The 21,305-nt window shown below is 41.7% G+C and overlaps 1 protein-coding gene across 1 annotated transcript; it reads left to right on the top strand.

The window, feature by feature from the left end:
• Window positions 1-1,198: 1,198 nt before the first annotated feature.
• Window positions 1,199-17,607, top strand: SOD2 (superoxide dismutase 2). The gene is made up of 5 exons (XM_063443218.1): window positions 1,199-1,374; window positions 8,066-8,268; window positions 9,025-9,141; window positions 9,372-9,551; window positions 17,232-17,607. The coding sequence occupies exons 1-5, from the start codon at window positions 1,346-1,348 to the stop codon at window positions 17,375-17,377; spliced, it is 675 nt and encodes a 224-aa protein (XP_063299288.1). The 5' UTR covers window positions 1,199-1,345; the 3' UTR covers window positions 17,378-17,607.
• Window positions 17,608-21,305: the final 3,698 nt, after the last annotated feature.

Genomic DNA, 21,305 nt, shown 5'->3' with positions numbered 1-21,305 from the left:
CCGGCAGAAATACCCAAATAAACCTTATTGCAGGGTAAACCTTATTGCACAGGGCCCATAGTCGGAAGGCAGGAGGCTAGCAATTAGTCCTCTCCAGGCACAAGTGGCGAAGGGCACTTTGTCACAGTACTATTACGCCCGGCGGCGTTTAGAGCCGCTTAAAATAGGGCATAATAGTACGCCCTCCGGTCTCAAAGGGTTGTCATGGTTTGTTTTAAAGGATCACTATAGTGTCAGGAAAACAAACTTGTTTTCCTGACACTATATAACCCTTATGCCCCCCCCCCCACCCTCAGGGTCCACCTCCCGCTGGGCTGAAGGGGTTAAAACCCCTTCAGCCACTTACCTTTATCCAGGCTGAGCTCCCTCAGCGCTGGTGACCTCTCCTCCCCCGCCGACGTCAGCTCCCGAGTGGAGCGGAATGTGCATGCGTGGCAAGAGCCTTTCCTATGGACGTTCTGCATGCTGAATGCGATTTTCGCATCCAGCGTCGCAGAAGCGCCTCTAGCAGCTGTCAGGAAGACAGCCACTAGAGGCTGGATTAACCCTGCAATGTAAACATAGCAGTTTCTCTGAAACTGCTATGTTTACATCAGAATGGTTAAAACCTGGGGGACCTGGCACCCAGACCACTTCATTGAGCTGAAGTGGTCTGGGTAACTATAGTGTCCCTTTAAGTTCCAGTTCCAGAATATTTTGGAAAATATAAATGTCCCTGTCCTTCTGTAAATTAAAATTTGATATTCTGTATCATGTGTAAGAGTTCAAAAGAGACAAAGCCCCATGTTTTCCAGCAGGGAAAAGGAATAGGGAAACGTCAAGGGAGAATGGAGTAAGTACATCTCAACTTTTTTTAGGCAAAATATTTGTTTCCCCCTTTAAAAAAATATGTTCTGCTTCATGAATTTAGGCTAAGAAATTCAGAAATATTTAATATATAATAGTATTATTATTCTAAGAAATGTTTTTGAGACAATACAAATGCTAGCCTTCTTTTAGAGCCTAAGATAACTATTGAGATGGTTTGAAACTAGAAGAATCCCTTTAAATATATATATTTTTAAATAAATATTATTTTTGTCTCTTTAGTTTCCCTTATGTATATCTAGCTTTGACAAAACCCTGAACAAGCGTTCTAATTGCAAAGCGTGTTGTGATTATTCTTTCTATTAGACTGCTAGAGGAGGAGCTCAGCCAGCCTGGCCCGGAACTAGATCTGAACTTGGAGGAGGAGAGAGGACAAGGACACTCGCGTTTACTCCGAACACCGTGTTTGTGACAGGCAGTATAGGGCTCTCCTCTACCTTGACAGGTGTTCCGGTAGCTACATTGCTTTGCTGCAGACATGCTTTGTAGAGTCAGCCTGTGCGGCAGGTGAGTCGGGATCAGTTTATAAACACACGAACTTTACACCAGACATTGCAAACTATATTGCCGTATAAACACTACGTGACACAAAATGCTTTACTATCCATGTTCTGCCAACAGAATCATTTAAGAGTGTATTAGAATGTCGTATATTGTGTATATTTTCTTTTGATTATTATTTTTTTTTTTTGAGATTAGCTGTTTTACCAAAGAGGGCAGATACACGTGAAACTGTTATCTACACGCCCTTCTGTTTTTAGTTTTTAGGTCAATATCTTCTCTTTGAAAAAAGAAGCATATTATTAATTTCCATTATAAATCAATAATTAACAGGAACAATCTTCTAGTAGATGCATTCTATTTTTTTTTTTTTAATGATTTTTGAAGCTGTTGTATTCAAGAATTGCAGAATAAAGTTAAATGAACATTCCAAGCACCATAACTGTTACAGTGCTTTAAACTGTCTTCTGCATTTATGAAAAGTCATCAGTTATGTAATGAACACACAGGCTATGGGTACAAATCCTGTCTTATGTTTTAGTGTACGTAATTTGCACTCACACAACAAATCAAGCACTAGTGGAACAGTATTAACATATTATCATGGAGAATTTTTCAGTGCTTTAGATATGTTGTCTTGCTAAAATAACGTGTTTTCCCCTTACTTACAATGGGACCTTATATAATTTAGAAAGTAAACATTTATTATTTAGTCTTCTGTCACTAGTGTCTGCGTTTAAAATTATTTCTATTCCATTAACATTTTAAACAGAGCATTCCATCCCCCTGCTTCATTGCTTATCACTTGGCTTGTTTATACAGGGGCGTTTTAGCCGCAAGGCAAACAAGGCATTTGCCTTGGGCGGCATTTTCCAGGGGGCGGCAAAAAACGCCGCCCCCAAATGCCCAGGGCAAATGCCTTGTTAGCCTTGCGGCTAACTGGGCTGCCGGTCGGGCTGATGGGCTGGGCGGGCGGGCGGCTGGCGAGGGAGCTCTTCCTCTGAGCGCTCTGCTCAGCTCCCTCGCACGTCGCAGAGTGAGGCTGGGAGCCGGAATATGACGTAATCTTCCGGCTCCCAGCCTCACTCTGCGGCGCGCAAGGGAGCTGAGCAGAGCGCTCAGAGGAAGAGCTCCCTCGCCAGCCGCCTACCCGCCAGCGCACAGCAGCCTGCACGCCCGGCAGCCACTGGACCACCAGGGAGAAAGAGACCTCCCGCCAGCATTCCCAAAGGTAAGGAGGCTGGGGGGTAGGTTAAATTAATTATATATTTTATATTATTATTATTATATTATATTATATATATTATTATATTATATATATATTATTATATTATATATATATTATTATATTATATAGTATATATTATATATATGAGTGTCTGTGTCTGACAGAGAGTGTGTGTGTCTGACTGTTTGTGTGTGTGTGTGTTAGCTAGTGTATGCGTATCTGTCAGTGAATTTGTGTGTGTGTGTATTTAGAAGGCGGGACGGGGGAGGGGGTGGAAGGGTTGGGTGGGGGTGTCGTGGGGGTGGGGGTGTCGTGGGGGGGGGGGGAGAGGGGCGCCTGAGTTTTGTCCTGCCTAGGGCAGCACAAAACCAAGATACACCACTGTGTTTATATAATGCATTCCTTAGCTCAGGCTAGTGGTTAGTTACAGAATGCAAGAAAAAATTTGATGGATCTTTGTTAGCCTGAAATCCAAAATGGAGTCCACTCTGTTCTGAGTGACTCAGGCAATATACACTTTTAATTTCTATCATAGCACAAAATGTCTGCCGATATAAATATCCTGACAATCTGCAAGGGGAGAATTGCACCTGCCACGTGTCACATAGTAAAAACTGATCGCAGTGACAGCCTGTCACTTTAGACCGCGGTCACTGGGCACAGGGGGGCTGCCTGGGGGGCCAGGCATGCCCCCCCGACCACGATCTGCAGCGGGTTAATGGCGCCGGCCACGTGGGTGGCAAGAACGCCCACCGTAATAATGGGTTAAAAAACAATTTTAGCCAACATGCAAACTCCACTCACATTGCCACTGCCAGTATACGACTTCGGAGTCCATCCTCTGGTATGCACCCAATGAGCCGTACGCACCCTATACCAAAGTGGATCCTCCCGTTACTCCTTGAAACCCGGTGAAGGTGGAGCATGTTGACGTCACGACTGAATGTGACGTGGCATTGCGTGCCTCTGTGCACCTCCAAGTCCTCCACTATCCAGCCGCGGCCATTGCATTACTAACACACACTCACTGACAAAATAAACCAAGAACCCTGCACACTGATGCCGTGTAAATGCTCCGACCATCCACAGTGGAGGTGGATCCACCAGTAAAGTCTTCAAAAAAGAAGCGGGCTGGTGTGGGGCCTCTCCCTGGGGTCTCCCTTCCTGCTCCTCACACGTGAAGTTTAGTGATGCTGAGCCGGAATGACGTCATATTCCGGCATCACTACAGAGGGTGTGCGCAAGAAATGAGGAACAGGAAGGATGAGCTCCCTCGCTACATCCTCATTCCTCTTCACCCGGCCGGGTAAATTTTAGCAGAGTAGGCACCTGCAATGTTGGGAGAGCAGGTGCCTACTCTGCGTTAACATGTCAAACTATATATATTTATTTAAATTCTACGTGCGTATTTATGTAATATTTTTACCTAATTCATTTTATTGATTTGCAATTTGAGGGACCTGCCTGACAACCCAGGCCGAAAGTCCAGAGAATTTAATTTGCTAGCACTGTGTTTTACTTTTTTTATGACACCCTAAAACATGTAAATGGGGGGTACTGTTTTACTCGGGAGACTTCGCTGAACACAAATATTAGTGATTAAAAAAAGTAAAACATATCACAGCGATGTTATTGTCAGTGAAAGTGACTTTTTTTGCATTTTTAATACACAAACAGCACTTTTACTGATGATATTGTTGTGATACATTTTCCTGTTTTGAAACCCTAATATTTGTGGTCAGCAAAGTCTCCAGAATATAACAGTACCCCCCCCCCCCCAGTACAGGTTTTATAGCGTTTTTGAAAGTTACATTTTCATATATATGGGTCAAATATTTTTACATTGAACATTGCCAGGTTGGTTACCTTGCCTTTGAGAGCGTATGGTAGCCCACGAATGAGAATTACCTCCATGATGGCATACCATTTGCAAAAGAAGACAACCCAAGGTATTGCAAATGGGGTATGTCCAGTCTTTTTTAGTAGCCACTTAGTCACAAACACTGGCCAAAGTTAGCGTTCAATTTCGTTTTTTACTTTTTACACACACACACACACACACACACACACCTACAGCTTATTGAATTTGTTCTGGTGAGTAGAATCATTACCTTCAGGCTTTTTGCTGTAAACACTGTCTTTTCAGAGAAAATGCAGTGTTTACATTACAGCCTAGTGATAACTTCACTGGCCACTCCTTAGATGGCTGTTAGAGATCCTTCCTGGGTCATAGCTGCCCAAAATGCATCCAAACATTCAGTATCCTCCTCCCTCTGCATGCAGACACTGAACTTTCCTCATAGAGATTTATTGATTCAATTCATCTCTATGAGGAGATGCTGATTGGCCAGGGCTGTGTTTGAATTGTGCTGGCTCTGCCCCTGATCTGCCTCTTTGTCAGTCTTAACCAATCCTATGGGGAAGCATTGTGATTGGATCAGGCCACCACTTTTGATGGTGTCAGCAGGCAGTGGGGCAGGTCTAAAGGAAACCGTGACAAAGCCAGCAGCTTTTTAGGGAGGCATGAGGGGACCAGGGTGGCTCGATGGTGGTTTTAACCCTATAGGATCAGGATACATGTTTGTGTTCCTGACCCTATCGTGCTACTTTAAGCTGTAGTTGTTCTGGTGACTATAGTGTCCCTTTGAGGCTAAATAAATTGTTAAAAAGTGGATGAAAAAAAGTTTAGTTTTTTTTTGTTTTCTTTTACATTTTGGCATATACCGTATATACTCGAGTATAAGTCGAGTTTTTCGGCACATTTTTTGTGCTGAAAAACCCCAACTCGACTTATACTCGAGTCAATGTCTGTATTATGGCAATTTACATTGCCATAATACAGACAAGGGGCTGTGCAGGAGGGGGGCTGGCAGGAAGCGTTTACTTACCTCTCCTGCAGCTCCTGTCAGCTCCCTTCTCCTCCGCGCCGGTCTGGTCAGCTCCCCTGTCAGCTCCCAGTGTAAGTCCCCTCCACTGAACTGCCAATACCACTGGACCACCAGGGAGTGAGAGCCCACCTCCCTGCCATGTATCAAGCAGGGAGGGGGGACGAAAAAAAATATAAATAATAATAAAATAAAATAATATTTTTTTTTAAATAATAAAATAATAATAAAAAATAATAAAAATGCCCACCCCCCCACCGAGGCTCTGCAACTCATGCACACACTCACACTGCCCTCAGGCACACACTCACACTGCCCTCAGGCACACACTCACACTGCCCTCATGGGCACACACTCACACTGCCCTCATGGGCACACACTCACACTGCCCTCATGGGCACACACTCACACTGCCCTCATGGGCACACACTCACACTGCCCTCATGGGCACACACTCACACTGCCCTCATGGGCACACACTCACACTGCCCTCATGGGCACACACTGCATTCATTATATATACACTGTAAATAAATATTCAGTTAATATAATTTTTTTAGGATCTAATTTTATTTAGAAATTTACCAGTAGCTGCTGCATTTCCCACCCTAGTCTTATACTCGAGTCAATAAGTTTTCCCAGTTTTTTGTGGTAAAATTAGCGGCCTCGGCTTATATTCGGGTCGGCTTATACTCGAGTATATATGGTAATAATTTACACTTTCAGTGCAGCTTAATAAAGAGATCAAAATAGATTCACGTATCTGTTCTGACTTCTAAATGTCTTCTATGTACAGGATCTCTATGAATTTATGGTAGGTAACCAACCCTATACCACACCACCCGAACCCAGAGGAGAGAAACAGCGAAAATGTATTTATTGCAGCAACATTAGACAGGCAGTTTTAAAATGTAGATAGAGAACATATCCATTTTATTTACACAAAGCCAACATAAAGACTGGGGCTTTTAACCTGTTATGGAAAGCAAGTCTGTGCTGATTCAATGCATCTCTATGCACAATAGCCTCCCAATGCTTTCCTATGGGAATACATTGGATTTGCTGAGCCACAGCTTTTTACTGCACAGATAGGGGGGTGGTCACTTAAAGAGCCACTTCAGCACTGTAGTGTAAGGAATACATGTTTGTATTCCTGACACTATAGTGTCCCTTTAATTGTATAACATGAGTCAAGCCAGATGGTTAGAATACCGCAAACTTGTGATGACAGGTTCACTTTAAGGGGCTGTATACAGCGTTCACTTTGAGCACTACATAAAGCCCATCTGTCAGTCTGGGGCCATTACAAAGGCCTCCAGTATCAATTGGTACCTGGGGCTCCATGATGTGAGCTGGGATTTAACCCAGCTCAAACCAAACTGCTGGTATGTTCCATGCCGTCCTATCGGAATTGTGTTAAAGCCCACTCTATGGAGGATGGCATGGAACATCCTAATGTCATGAAGGGGTTAAAGTGTCACCCTCAAAAACTTGAGCATTTCATAAAAATAAAACCTTTATGAAACTTAGCATTTCAGCGAAATTCTTAACTTGACAAACGGCAGAGCTACTGCCATCAAATGTAGTCACTTCCCCCAGCTGTCATTAAAAGTGGGAATAATGCATTGTCAATGTCTATGGAGGCTCCTGCGGTCTCACAAGATCCTAGATTGTAAGGTTGTGTGTGAATGGCGGTTTTTACCTTTTTTCTCTCGAAATTTCTAGTCAATTTCTTGTCTAATATCCCTACTCTAACTGTGCAGCGCTGCAGAATATGTTGGCACTATGTAAATGCTAATAATAACCCTCCATACACCACATTGTTGTACTCTGTGCATGTGTGAGTGTACAACACTGATGTGGGCTCCTGGCTGATGAAGCACCAGGAGCCGGCGATCGAAGATGGCAGCATATAATACACCTCCACTGCAGAGCCAGGCCACTGTTCCCCAGGTAGTGTTGTTACCATTGGGGACTTTGCAATATACACAGATCCTACAAAGTGACAGATCCACTTTTAATAAATGTTATAGTTCGCATATTGCGGTTTAGTGAATGGTAGTGGTATAGAAAAATTCCAGCCTGCCATGCTATCACATTTGCCCACATATATAAACTAAATGAGGTTCGCATATTCTTTTAAATGTCTTGAGTAGATTCTTATGTTTATTCACTAAAGGACAAATGTGTTTTGGATTCACACCATTTTGTTAAAATAATTTCAACTGGATTTGTGATTGTCATATTTACTATAGGCAAGTCAGCTTATATTTGATGTCTGGCTTCATATCAATAATTCCACAAATTCAAACACTTACAGATTAACCTGTTTTTTTTTTTTGCATATTTAAATGCGCAGTCTCAGCACCCCAGCCAGTACATGCTTTTGCAGAGATCATCGATATGGGGACCCTAATTTATCTAACTATCCATTTTATCTACTGGCTGTTTTTGGTCCTGTATTTGGATTTCCACTGAATCTGTTGAACGTCCATTCTGTTGCTGATTAAAGTTTTAGCATTGATAAATATCATTATGTTTAATGTCGATGATGAAGCATGTTCTATTTCTCATACATGTGCAGGTCCAGCTTTAAACTTGTTCCAGCCTTGGGATGCCTTCTTTCAAGACAGAAGCATACTTTGCCTGACTTGCCTTATGATTATGGAGCATTACAACCACATATTAATGCTGAGATAATGCAGCTCCACCATAGTAAACATCATGCTGCTTACGTAAACAACCTAAATATTGCAGAAGAAAAATATGCAGAGGCTCTGGCTAAAGGTATATTGACCAATAACATAAAACTTCAATAAAATGGGAAATGGTAATGACTCCTATAGCTGGAATGTGCATGAGCAGGATTTGATGTACATGGTATTTTGCATTTAAATTTCATTCAGAGTTTAGTGAATATACCCCTTACTGGTTCATGATTATTACTATAGGCATTTTTATGTATTCCTAACTTGGCCTACAGTATTTTACAATATGGATGTGGCGCCCAATTTTTTATCATTAACCCCTTAAGGACCAAACTTCTGGAATAAAAGGGAATCATGACATGTCACACATGTCATGTGTCCTTAAGGGGTTAAAGTGGGTTGTGGTGTGTGTGTGTAGGTGTATTTTATTAAAAAAAAAAAATTTCCTTTGTGAAGAAGCATTTTTCTCATAAAAAAAAAAAAAATCCAAGCACCACAACTACAGCAGCCACTCTCTACTTCTCCCTGCAGCTAGAAACTCTTCTCTGAGCGATGCTCGGCAGTGCTGGGCTTAGATCATAGGCTGAGACGGTTTGACTACTTACATAGGGGGTGGATGTCAGGTCAGTCTTGGTACCATAACTGCTATAGCACTTAGTAGTTTTTATGCTTCTTGAAGTATTCCGTTAAAAGGACACTCCAAATATATGAAAGTGGAGTCAGTTTAGAATTTCCTGCTACCTTTATTTCTCTTTTACAATCTAAGTAGCTTTGTAAAAGAATTAAAGTGTTTGCATAACGTGTCATGCCTAATTGTACTGCTTTTATTTTTCAGAGGATGTGACTGCCCAGGTCTCTCTTCAACCGGCACTTAAGTTTAATGGTGGTGGGCATATAAATCACACAATTTTCTGGACAAATCTTTCACCCAATGGGGGTGGAGAACCTCAAGGTTAGTATATAAAAATAAATAACATATTTTTTTATTTTTATGATGATTCGTATATAAAAATAAAAGAAAATGAGAAGTTTTCTCTTAGTTTTTATGCAATTTTTCATCATCCATTTTATTTTCTTTATCATATTTTGTACATTTGTTGGTAATTGCCAAACGTATACTTATTCGTAAAATAATGTGGCTTTAAAGTTCCATGCCTGCTTATATCACATTTATTTGGTCAGGTGAGCTGCTGGAAGCCATAAAGCGTGATTTTGGTTCATTTGAGAAATTTAAGGAAAAACTGTCTGCCTTATCTGTTGGAGTGCAAGGATCAGGATGGGGCTGGCTAGGTTTCAACAAAGACACCAGTCGTCTCCAATTGGCTGCCTGTGCTAATCAGGATCCTCTACAAGGAACAACAGGTAAAATGTGTTGCAGACTAGCTGTCATGTTTTTTCCTACGGCAAAAAAGACTTAGAACCAAAATAGGGGCATTCAATTCCACTATAGAGGTTACCGGTGAGAGGTAAAAATGTCATTTTATGTAATTTTTTGTTTTTTAGACTTCATTTTAATTTTCCTTTTGATTCATCTTTTTTTAATAAACCACTTTTGTTTTTCCTCTGCTCTTTTCTTGGTATTGACTGCCCTCTTGTGTTGTCTTTGCTTATTGCCATTAGGGTTCTATTATTTTAAATAGAGGAACAGTGTAAGCACCAAAATCACTTATTAGAGTGATTAACCCCTTAAGGACCAAACTTCTGGAATAAAACGGAATCATGACAGTGACACACATGTCATGTGTCCTTAACCTCCCTGGCGGTATGATTATGTCAGGAATTTTGTACCAAAAGCGGTACCATTTTTTTGCATTTGAATTACCCGCCCAGTTCCGCCCCCATGTCAGGCATGTCAATCAAATTTTAATTAATCAAATCACATAATTACGTTAAAAGATTATTTAAATATACATGTAGAATTTTAATATATATGCATTTATAGGTATTTAAATTCTACGTGTATACTAATGTAATCTTTTATGTAATTATATGTATTTATCTATATATATATATATATATATATTTGCGCTTATTTGTATTTTATAAATATATATATATATATATATATAGATATATATAGAATGTCATTCTAAGTGTATTTTGTTACCTATATATATATATATATATATATATATTAACAAAATACAGTTAGAAGCAAATTACATATGCATATATAATTTATATTAAATTTTGTTTCAATATTTTATTTATTTATTTTATTATTTTATTTATTTATTATTTTAATTAATAAAATATATTTAATTTATTTTTACACTTGTCTTTTTTGTTTTTTTTTATACTTCCCACCAGCAGGGGGACTGTCTGATATTTCAAACAGTCCCCCTGCTGGCAGATCCACAGCCAGCTATAGAGGGCCATGTGATCGCTCTTTGAGAGTGATCACATGGCCCTCGGGGGCCTGATTTGCCGTGGGAGGGCTGCCTGGGCTGTGAGGCAGTCCTCCCGAAGCGGATCGCGGCGGAGGTAAGTAAATCTTATCTACGCCGAGCGTGACTCGGGGTTACCGCTTCTGGCAGTGAAAATTAACCCCGAGTCACGCTCGGGAATACCGCCAGGGAGGTTAAGTGGTTAAAGGACCTAAATACCAACCTTGCAGATTTTTGTTTTTGAGAAATGGTACTGACCATTTGCAGTGCATGCGCAGTGTGTGCTCAATGACTCAGTGAGAAGCATCTGAACAAAGTGAATCCGGAATAATGAATTCTTTGGAGTAGAATCATGCTCCCAATAGTTTCACAACTTACTTGGGGATTGCTGGGTGGTGGCTGCAGCCTCCTGTGAAACCCAGGCACTTGCTGGAAGCTTAGACCTAGCTTGCTGCAAAATCTTCAAAGGACATAATAACTTGGCTTCATTGAATGCCTCTTAAGTTGTCAAAACAATCATAAAATGTTTAAGTGCTAACCCAGGGATGGTTCCAATCCACCCCAGCTTCATAACATCTACAGCACTCTGCAGTGGTCTGGTGCTTAGAGTGTTCCTTAAAGGGACACTATAGGAACCCAGACCACTTAAGCTCAATGAAGTGGTCTGGGTGCACTGTCCCAGTCCCCTAAACCCTGCAATTGTAATTGTTGCAGTTATTGATGAACTGCAATAATTACCTTGCAGGGCTAATGCCACCTCTAGTGGCGGAAGAGGAGCGGAGGCAGAGCCTGACCCAGAGCCGATGGAATCAAGTAAGTGACAGGGTTTTTGGGGGGTTTTAAAACCCTTCCAGTGCCACAGGTAATTTTTATTTTATAGTTGTGCTCAATATTATAAGAGCGGGGATTTAACTATAAATAGGACAATTACAAGAAAACTTACAGGAACAATAGGTTGAAGAGGACCCTGCTCAACAAGCTTAGTCTATAGGAGGTGGGGTATAAAACACAATAGGACAGGAAAGTTTACATACCCTTGAATGTTTGGTCTTGTTACAGACACACAAGGTGTCACAAACAGGTTAAAATGGCAAAGGTTAATTTCCCACACCTGTGGCTTTTAAAATTGCAATTACTGTCTGTGTATAAATAGTCAATGAGCTTGTTAGCTCTCATGTGGCTGCACTGAGCAGGCAAGATACTGAGCCATGGGGAGCAGAAAAGAACTGTCAGAAAACCTGTGTAATAGGGTAATGGAACTTTATAAAGATGGAAAAGGATATAAAAAGATATCCAAAGCCTTGAAAATGCCAGTCAGTACTGTTCAATCACTTATTAAGAAGTGGAAAATTCGGGAATCTCAAGCCAAGGAAGGTCAGGTAGACCAAGAAAGAATTCAGGCACAACTGCCAGAAGAATTGTTTGGGATACAAAGAAAAACGCACAGGTAACCTCAGGACAAATACAGGCTGCTCTGGAGAAAGATGGCGTGGTTGTTTCAAGGAACACAATACGACGATACCTGAACAAAAATGAGCTGCATTATAGAGTTGCCAGAAAGAAGTCTTTACTGCACCAATGCCACAAAAAATCCCGGTTAAAATATGCCTAACAACACCTTGACACACCTCACAGCTTTTGGCACACTGTAATTTGGAGTGATGAGACTAAATAGAGCTTTATGGTCACAACCATACGCACTATGTTTGGAGAAAGGTTAACAAGGCATAAAGTGAAAAGAATACCATCCCCACTGTGAAGCATGGTGGTGGCTCAGTGATGTTTTGGGGGTGTGTGAGCTCTAAAGGCACGGGGAATCTTGTGAAAATTGATGGCAGCGTGAATGCAACATGTTATCAGAAAATACTGGCAGGCAATTTGCATTCTTCTACATGAAGGTTACACATGGGACGCTCTTGGACTTTCCAGCATGACAATGACTCTAAGCACAAGGCCAAGTTACAGTACCTTAAGTGGTTACAGCAGAAAAATGTGAAGGTTCTGGAGTGGCTGTCACAGTCTCCTGACCTTAATATCATCGAGCCACTCTGGGGAGATCTCAATGGGTGTGGTTCATGCAAGATGACCAAAGACTTTGCATGACCTGGAGGCATTTTGCCAAGATGAATCGGCAGCTATGCCACCTGCAAGAATTAGGGGTCTCATAGACGACCTTTACAAAAGACTGCATGCTGTCATCGATGCTAAAGGGGGCAATACACAGTATTAAGAACTAAGGGTATGCAGACTTTTGAACAGGGGTCTTTTTTTTTTTTTTCTTTGTTTTGTTTTATGATTGTGCCAATCTGTTATAACCTACAGTTGAATATAAATCCCATAAGAAATAAAAGTAATGTGTTTTGCCTGATCACTCTTGTTTTCTTGGAATCTTTTAAAAATGGTACATGATATTACCAATTCTCCAAGGGTATGCAAACATTTAAAGGGACACTAGTCACCCAGACCACTTCAGCTCAATGAAGTGGTCTGGGTGCAATGTCCCTCAGGTTTTAACCCATCACATGTAAACATAGCAGTTTCAGAGAAACTGCTATGCTTACATAGCAGGGTTAATCCAACCTCTAGTGGCTGTCTTCCGCTAGAGGCACTTCTGCAACGCTGGATGCGAAATTTGCATCCAGCGTACAGAACGTCCATAGGAAAGCATTGAGAAATGCTTTCCTATAGACAGTTTGAATGGGCGCACTGCACTTGCCGCGCATTCCGCTCCACTTGGGAGCTGACGTCGGCGGGGGAGGAGAGGTCACCAGCCTAAAGGGAGCCCGGCGCTGGATAAAGGTAAGCTGCTGAAGGGGTTTTAACCCCTTCATCGCCACAGGAGGGGGACCCTGAGGATGAGGGTCCCCCAAGGAGGACAGTGTCAGGAAAACGGGTTTGTTTTCCTAACACTATAGTGATCCTTTAAGCACAACTGTGCATATGTCTCTATCTCTGTCTCTATCTCTATCCATTTAAGAATCAAATTGCTTCTATATTATGTGCTATGCTAGCAAATGTATAAATATCTCTAAAATCCCACATGTAAACAAAAATTTTTTTTTTTTTTAATAAATCTCCCTAATGTCAGTCAATTTATATTGTGCCATTGGCATGAGAGGTGAATAGGTTGTGCTGAGCATGTCTGTTAGCAGAATCACTCTCCACTGTTCTGTTCTCCTGCTTCCCTTTAGTCCAATCTATTTAAAACACACATTCAAGAGGGGAGAAGGGACCCAGGCAACAGCACATAATAGAACAAACACATGCCTAGAAGCTGAAGGTGGGCAAAGAAAGGAAAAAAGGGAGAGGAAAGATAAAAGGGGAAAGAAACAGAATCTCAAGATTTAAAATAAAAAAGAGCCGCTAAACTAAGTAGTGAAATAAAATGGCTACTGCAAAGATTCCAAGAAAAAAAAGATATAAAAGACACCAAACAAGGCAAAGGAGTATCACAAGGTGGAGACAATTCGCTATCAGATAAATCTTTAATGGAGCATAGGAGAAATTCATGTTTAATTTGCAAGAATTTATGTAAATCAACTTGGAAAGTCAAAGTTCAACATTTACCAGACAGCTGGCTAGAAATTTTGTGTCGAGAGGGAAGAGACCACGAATCAACCATGACCAGCTGACAAATAGTCAAGTCAAGGTGCAGCCCCCAGTGCAGTAGTAGACAGTAGTAGACAGTAGTAGACAGTAGTAGACAGTAGTAGACAGTAGTAGACAGTAGTAGACAGTAGTAGACATACCAGGATGAACAGGACCGGAATCAGTAGTCGCTGTATAAAGCTGCTGTGGCTCAGAGGTAGAAAGCAGGACCAAGACTGAGAAGTTCCCCGGTTCAAGTCCCCTGTTGGGAACTCCAGGAGCGACCACGTCTGGCCGTCTGTCTGCCATGGTGATGCGTCCAGGACTCTTCGCCTGCAACATTTGGTGAGCCCAAACTTTGATGCGTCCAGACAACAGGTTGATAGTCGCTCTGACCCTGATGAATTCTGTGGCATATGTTCGAGGCTTTAAAGAAAACAACACCTCACAATCCATCTTGAAGGACTGAAAGGACGTGCGGCTACCATCAAACCGGTCGGGCATGATGACAAACGGTTCAGGATAAGCTGGTTCTGGGGCTGGATGTACTGCGCCTTTAAGAAAAAAAATTTCTTGCTGCAGCTCCGAAACAGTCTGGGCCAGGCTGGACACCTGCTGGGACGAGGGTGAGCACATCTCTGCGGACTCCATATTGGTCGTCTTTTGTCAGGGTTTTACCTGAGTTGGGAGTCTGTAGCGCAGATATGTTGCTCACCCTTCCAAGGTGACCAAGGTAAGAATTCACCCGGCCTGTGGGTCTGTGCACGGGGGCTGTGCAGGATGTACCAATACGCAGTACAGGCAAGGACGGAACCAGCAGGATTGTCGAGGGATAGCCGAGGTCAAAGGATGCCAGAGATCAGAGTAAACATAGTCAGAAGCCGGGGTCAATAATACGAAGCAGATGAAACAGGAACACTGGTATGAAACAGGATCAAAGACTTGACGCTGAGCACAGGGCGAGGCTGAGTTTAAATACCCTGCTGATGACTGATCAGGGTCAGGTGAAACACAGCCAAGTCAAGGTGCAGCCCCCAGAGTAGTAGACATGCCAGGATGAACAGGACCAGAATCAGTAGTCGCTGTATAAAGCTGCTGTGGCTCAGAGGTAGAAAGCAGGACCAGGACTGAGAAGTTCCCCGGTAATTTTCAAATAATCCTGTTCACTGATGAGTGCCGTGCAACCCTGGATGGTCCAGATGTGGATGGTTGGTGGACGGCCACCCTGTTCCAACAAGGCTGCGACGTTAGCAAGGCGGTGGTGGAGTCTTGTTTTGGGCCGGAATCATGGGAAGAGAGCTGGTCTGCCCCTTAGGGTCCCCAAAGGTATAAAGATGACCTATGCAAAGTATGTGGAGTTTCTGACTGACCACTTTCTTTCTGGTACAGAAGGAAGAACTATGCGTTCCGTCATAAAATAATCTTCATGCATGACAATGCACCATCTCATGCTGCAAAGAATACCTCTGCATTAATGGCTCTATGGGGATAAAAGGAGAGAAAGTCATGGTGTGGCCTCCATCCTCCCCTGACATCAATCCTATTGAGAACCTTTGGAGCATCCTTAAGCAAAAGATCTATGAGGGTGGGAGGCAGTTTACATCCAAACAGCAGCTCTGGGAGGCTATTCTGACATCTTGCAAACAAAGTCAAGCAGAAACTGTCCAAAAACTCACAAGTTCAATGGATGCAAGACTTGTGAAGCTGCTTTCAAATAAGGGGTCCTATGTTAAAATGTTTAAAAAGTTAAAATGTTGTTATAAGTTTGATTGAAATAGCTTTTGAGTTCAGTAAATATGCTGCAAACACAACAAATGACAATTTTCAGTTCTTTACAACCTCTAAAGGGTTTTGAAATTTACTGTACGTAATAATTTGGAACAGTTTGTAAGTTTTTTGTTTAAAAAAAAAATACTGTTATCATTAGGAGGTTTGTTCAATAAAATTTGAATTGTACTCTGAATAGTTGATAACATGATAATTATGCTGACTGTTATTTACATCAATTATTTAGGTAAATGAGAAAAATATAATTTGCATAATAATTTGGAACAGGGTGTAACAACATCACATTGTTTGGTTACACATTCCTGTGAAGATTCTCATAGTGAGAGAATGGAAACAACCCATGGAAATTAGTTACGATCAATGGGCAAAACAACAAATTTTCCAATTAAAGATGGAATTGCGGGTATGCTGGAGAAATAATTATTCGGTCAGGAATAAAATAAGAGAGAAATGTCTTGATAAAATGTTGGCATTTAATAAAACCGGATTTAAAAAACAAAAACAAAAACATTCACTTTAGAATTGGATGAGTCCTATAAAGAAAAGATAGGAATTTCTCTTCACTGTTCAGCCCCCTTTTCCACACAGACAGAATGTATCATGTATGAGTAAATGTTCGTACGTTAATGTTATATGTATTTTGTACTTCTTTTTGCATGGCAAAAACTAAAATAAAGAATATTTAAAACCGAATGATTCTTTACAGTAGCTCCTGCACCAGCCAATGGAGAGATGGCAGATAGGTTAAGTTGCTTGAAAAAGTGCAGGTAGGGTTAACCGCAAAAGTAAAATGCACTAAAAACAAGATGGATGTCTCTAGCAGGGTACAGGGTTTAACCCCTTAAGGACCAAACTTCTGGAATAAAAGGGAATCATGACATGTCACACATGTCATGTGTCCTTAAGGGGGGCAAAAAATCCTTAATTATATAGAGTGAACTAAGCCAGATTGTAAAATCTCAAAACTTGTAACTGACATGACAGGTTCACATTAAGATAGACGTTTTATTTGGTTTAATTATAGGTCAAACCGTGTGTGCGTGATCATAGAGAATGGCTCTTCTTTAGAACCTCCTCCAAGGATATATGCTAAATGCTACAGATAATATGCACCTGTTAAGGTTTCTGACTTTTTGTGTTAGAAAATATGTTGTAATAATTTGGGGATTTTAGGAAATGACCTTGGTTTATTTAAAGTATAATTTGACTGTATTTTTTTTTTTTGGTGATCTTCGTTAGATTTCATGTGGTTTGTTTGTTTGTTTGTTTCGTTTCTCAGGTCTTATTCCCCTCCTTGGAATTGATGTTTGGGAGCATGCTTACTACTTACAGTATAAAAATGTGAGACCAGACTATATGAAAGCTATCTGGAATGTAGTCAACTGGGAGAATGTAACAGAAAGATACCGTTCTGCCAAAAAATGAAGATTTTTCCATCCATCATGTCTTCTGTAATCCGTAGAAGCCATTGTAATTCTTTGTTGAATTTTAGATGTTTAATTTAGTCACTTATTTAAAGAAAGCTGTTTAAAATGCTTCTGTCGCTCAGTTTATTGAAGTAAAAGCACTTACTGGCAGTTGTTCCCTAATTGTCTCATGCAGACTCCTAATTATGTTATGAAATGTTGGATGCATATCAATATATCTGGAAATGAGTGCCTGTTTTTGTGTTTTTATTTTTCTTCTTCACAAACCCCATATCCAACTGTGTATATCCCTTGTTTCTTTTCACACTAGTTTTTTTTGTGCCCCCACCCCCTTTCTCTAGTCTCCAAAGCTGGTTACTGGTGTGTGTGCAAGCCTCATACTGGCTCACTTGGTGATTGAGATATAGAAAAAAAATATAAATATATATTTTTATTTTTTTTTAAATGTTTCATTTATTTAACAGTATTAGCTGTGCACATTTCATAAGTCTTGTGGAGTTATAGTCTCCCTGGTTGAATTGAAATACTCATCCCATTTATACCATGGAAAGTGCAGTCTTGGGTAGAGTAATACCCAAACAGTGATTTGTCAAACTTAAAACACCAATGTTTCATAAAATGTGAAGAATATCATTTATACCAGGTGGACTGCTTTCAGGTGAGCAGGCTGACCTTTTAGATAAATTATAATTGCTGTTGCGTTGCTTTTCATAATAACAGAGTTGTGGAACTATATGTTTTGCTCTACAATAAAAATTATTGTGACTGTAGAAATGTTTATATATATTTTAGCTATTGTTTTTACATCTCATGAACTTTTAACATTTACATCTAAAATGGAAAATATATTAGTACATTTTTAAGAGATACACTAATATTATTTTTGCATCCAGTTCTGTTTGTTTTTTTTTTTGGTTTTTTTTTTACATTTACCGTATTTATCGGCGTATAACACGCACCTCATTTTCAGAAGGAAATTCCAGGAAATTTCCACCCCTCCCATAGTATTTCCCCCCCCCCCCCCTCATCCCATAGTATTCCCCCCTCATCCCATAGTGTTCCCCCCCTTTCCATAGTATTCTCCACCCCCTCCCATAGTATTCTCCCCCCCTCCCATAGTATTCTCCCCCCCTCCCATAGTATTCTCCCCCCCTCCCATAGTATTCTCCCCCCCCTCCCATAGTATTCTCCCCCCCTCCCATAGTATTCTCCCCCCCTCCCATAGTATTCTCCCCCCCCATAGTATTCTCCCCCCCTCCCATAGTATTCTCCCCCCCTCCCATAGTATTCTCCCCCCCCTCCCATAGTATTCTCCCCCCCTCCCATAGTATTCTCCCCCCCCTCCCATAGTATTCTCCCCCCTCCCATAGTATTCTCCCCCCCTCCCATAGTATTCTCCACCCCCTCCCATAGTATTCTCCACCCCCTCCCATAGTATTCTCCACCCCCTCCCATAGTATTCTCCACCCCCTCCCATAGTATTCTCCACCCCCTCCCATAGTATTCTCCACCCCCTCCCATAGTATTCTCCACCCCCTCCCATAGTATTCTCCACCCCCTCCCATAGTATTCTCCACCCCCCCCATAGTGTGTGTGTCCCCCTCCCATAGTGTCCCCCAGTTCCCTTTCCCTCTTGTCCCATATTTACTTACCTGTCTTGAAGCATGGGCCGGCTTCACAGCGCGCACCGCGGTACTGAAACTTAAATTTCAGGTTCCGGTTTCCGGCGGGACTGAAAGGAAGTGTGCACACAATAGTTCCGGTTCCGGTTTCCGGCGGGACTGAAAGGAAGTGTGCACACAATAGTGTGCACACTTCCTTTCAGTCCCGCCGGAAACCGGAACCTGAAATTTAAGTTCCAGTACCGCGGTGCGCGCTGAATACCGGCCCACGCTTCAAGACCGGTAAGTAAATATTGGATATCGGCGTATAACACGCACCCATGATTTTCCCCCTATTTTCAGGGAGAAAAAGTGCGTGTTATACGCCGATAAATATGGTATTATGCAACTTCTGATACAAGGACAGTAAGTGAGCTATGTTTTTGCCTTCCTAAAATTGCAATGCATATTCATGGCGAGAGCTTGCCACTTTTAAATAAACGCACACATTTTCATTCGGTTAATTCATGCATCTTTTTATTCATGATAGTACTTTACAGACCTCATGCATATAAGCATTGCACATTGTTGCCTAATCTGTACATTAATATTTCTCCCATATAACATTATCCCTACCTCAGTTGGCAGAGAACTCTTATCTAGCTTAAATGTATGGAGTAGTAAAGAACAACCATCTAGTGCAATATTGTATGTATATAAAGACTATTTAATGATTGTGTGACAAACGCTCCTTGCCCCGGACGTTGACCACAAAATCATGGAGGAATGTAGAAGATGGCCTCCTGCCCACCGACTATGGGCCATATACAAAGACCCTGATTGGAAGTTAAATCTCCCCAACCGCCATTAGTAGCTTGCCCTGGGTGCCCCTGGTTCGCCACTTTCCTTTCATGCGAATGGAACCGAAAGCTGGCTCTCTGGCAGCTGTTTGCATTAACCAAACCCACGAATAGTCCGAGCGGAACTGTTTTGGACATAGGACCAGGTGTGCGGACGGCCAGAACTTTAACACAGCGTTTTCCTTACACTAAATGGATCTGAGCGCTATTTGGAGAACTTGGGTGCTCAGATCAGGGCTATCTAACAATATAATGTCTTATGTATTTTTAATATTGTTTTTATGCACCGTTATGCACCGTCAAAGACCGGATCTCGCTTCACTCACCACGAGGACCACCAGGGATGATGTCACCGTGCCGGTCCCCCCCCTCTCACTCACCAGCGTGCTGGTCCCCCCCCTCTCAGACTAAAGGTAAGAAGGGAGGGGGAGACATAATGCCTGCTTAGATGTATTTATTTGTATATTTACCCCAAAACACAATCCATAACATTTACACACAGCACTCTCACACACGTCACCCTCAGCACTATCACCCTTGGCACTCTCACACACATCATCCACAGCACTATCACCCTCAGCACTCACACACATCACCCTCAGCACTCACACACATCATCCATAGCACTATTACCCTCAGTACTCTTACACACATCATCCACAGCACTCTCACACACATCATCCACAGCACTATCACCCTCAGTACTCACACACATCATCCACAGCACTATCACACTCAGTACTCACACACACATCACACTCAGCACTATCACACACATCATACACAGCACTATCACACTCGGCACTCTCTCACACACATCAAACTCGGCACTATCACAAAACACATCACACACAGCACTCTTACACATCATCCACAGCACCCTCACACACAGCACCCTCAGTACTCACACACATTATCCACAGCACTATCACACTCAGCACTCTCACTCACATCACACTCACACACATCACAATCAGCACTATCACAAAACACATCATACACAGCACTCTCACACACATCACACACAGCATCCATCATACACACCTGCTGCACCCCTCACATACACACAGAACCTCCCCAACACACATACACAATACTTCCAAACATATGTACATATATATATATATATATATATATATATATATATATATATATATATATACATATACACACACACACTACATTCCTGACATACACACTCTGGATCCCCTATACACACACTAGATTCCTTGTAAGCAAACACATACTGTGGTGGAATCTCGGTAAAAATAAATTTAGTAGGCTGAGATTACCACGTGGCATGTGTACGTGCATATGCTGACGTATCGGTCAGTTGGTTGCACGTGGCAAGATACGATCAGTAGTGTACGGAGCATGTGCGAGAATACAGGATGTAGTATTCCCCTCCTCCATTGTGCTGGACAAGCCATGCGGTCAAGCAGGAAGTTAATTCTTATTTGTTTTG

Source organism: Pelobates fuscus, chromosome 2 (genome assembly GCF_036172605.1).
Source record: "Pelobates fuscus isolate aPelFus1 chromosome 2, aPelFus1.pri, whole genome shotgun sequence".
NCBI lineage: Eukaryota > Metazoa > Chordata > Amphibia > Anura > Pelobatidae > Pelobates > Pelobates fuscus.
This window is presented reverse-complemented; position numbering and strand designations above follow the sequence as displayed.

Bases quoted from the DNA above. Each gene is read 5' to 3' on its own strand.
- SOD2 (XM_063443218.1), top strand. From the start codon at position 1,346: ATGCTTTGTAGAGTCAGCCTGTGCGGCAG. The intron at 1,375-8,065 runs GTGAGTCGGGAT...ATACATGTGCAG, and splicing joins AGAGTCAGCCTGTGCGGCAG to GTCCAGCTTTAAACTTGTTC. The intron at 9,552-17,231 runs GTAAAATGTGTT...TTCGTTTCTCAG, and splicing joins TCCTCTACAAGGAACAACAG to GTCTTATTCCCCTCCTTGGA.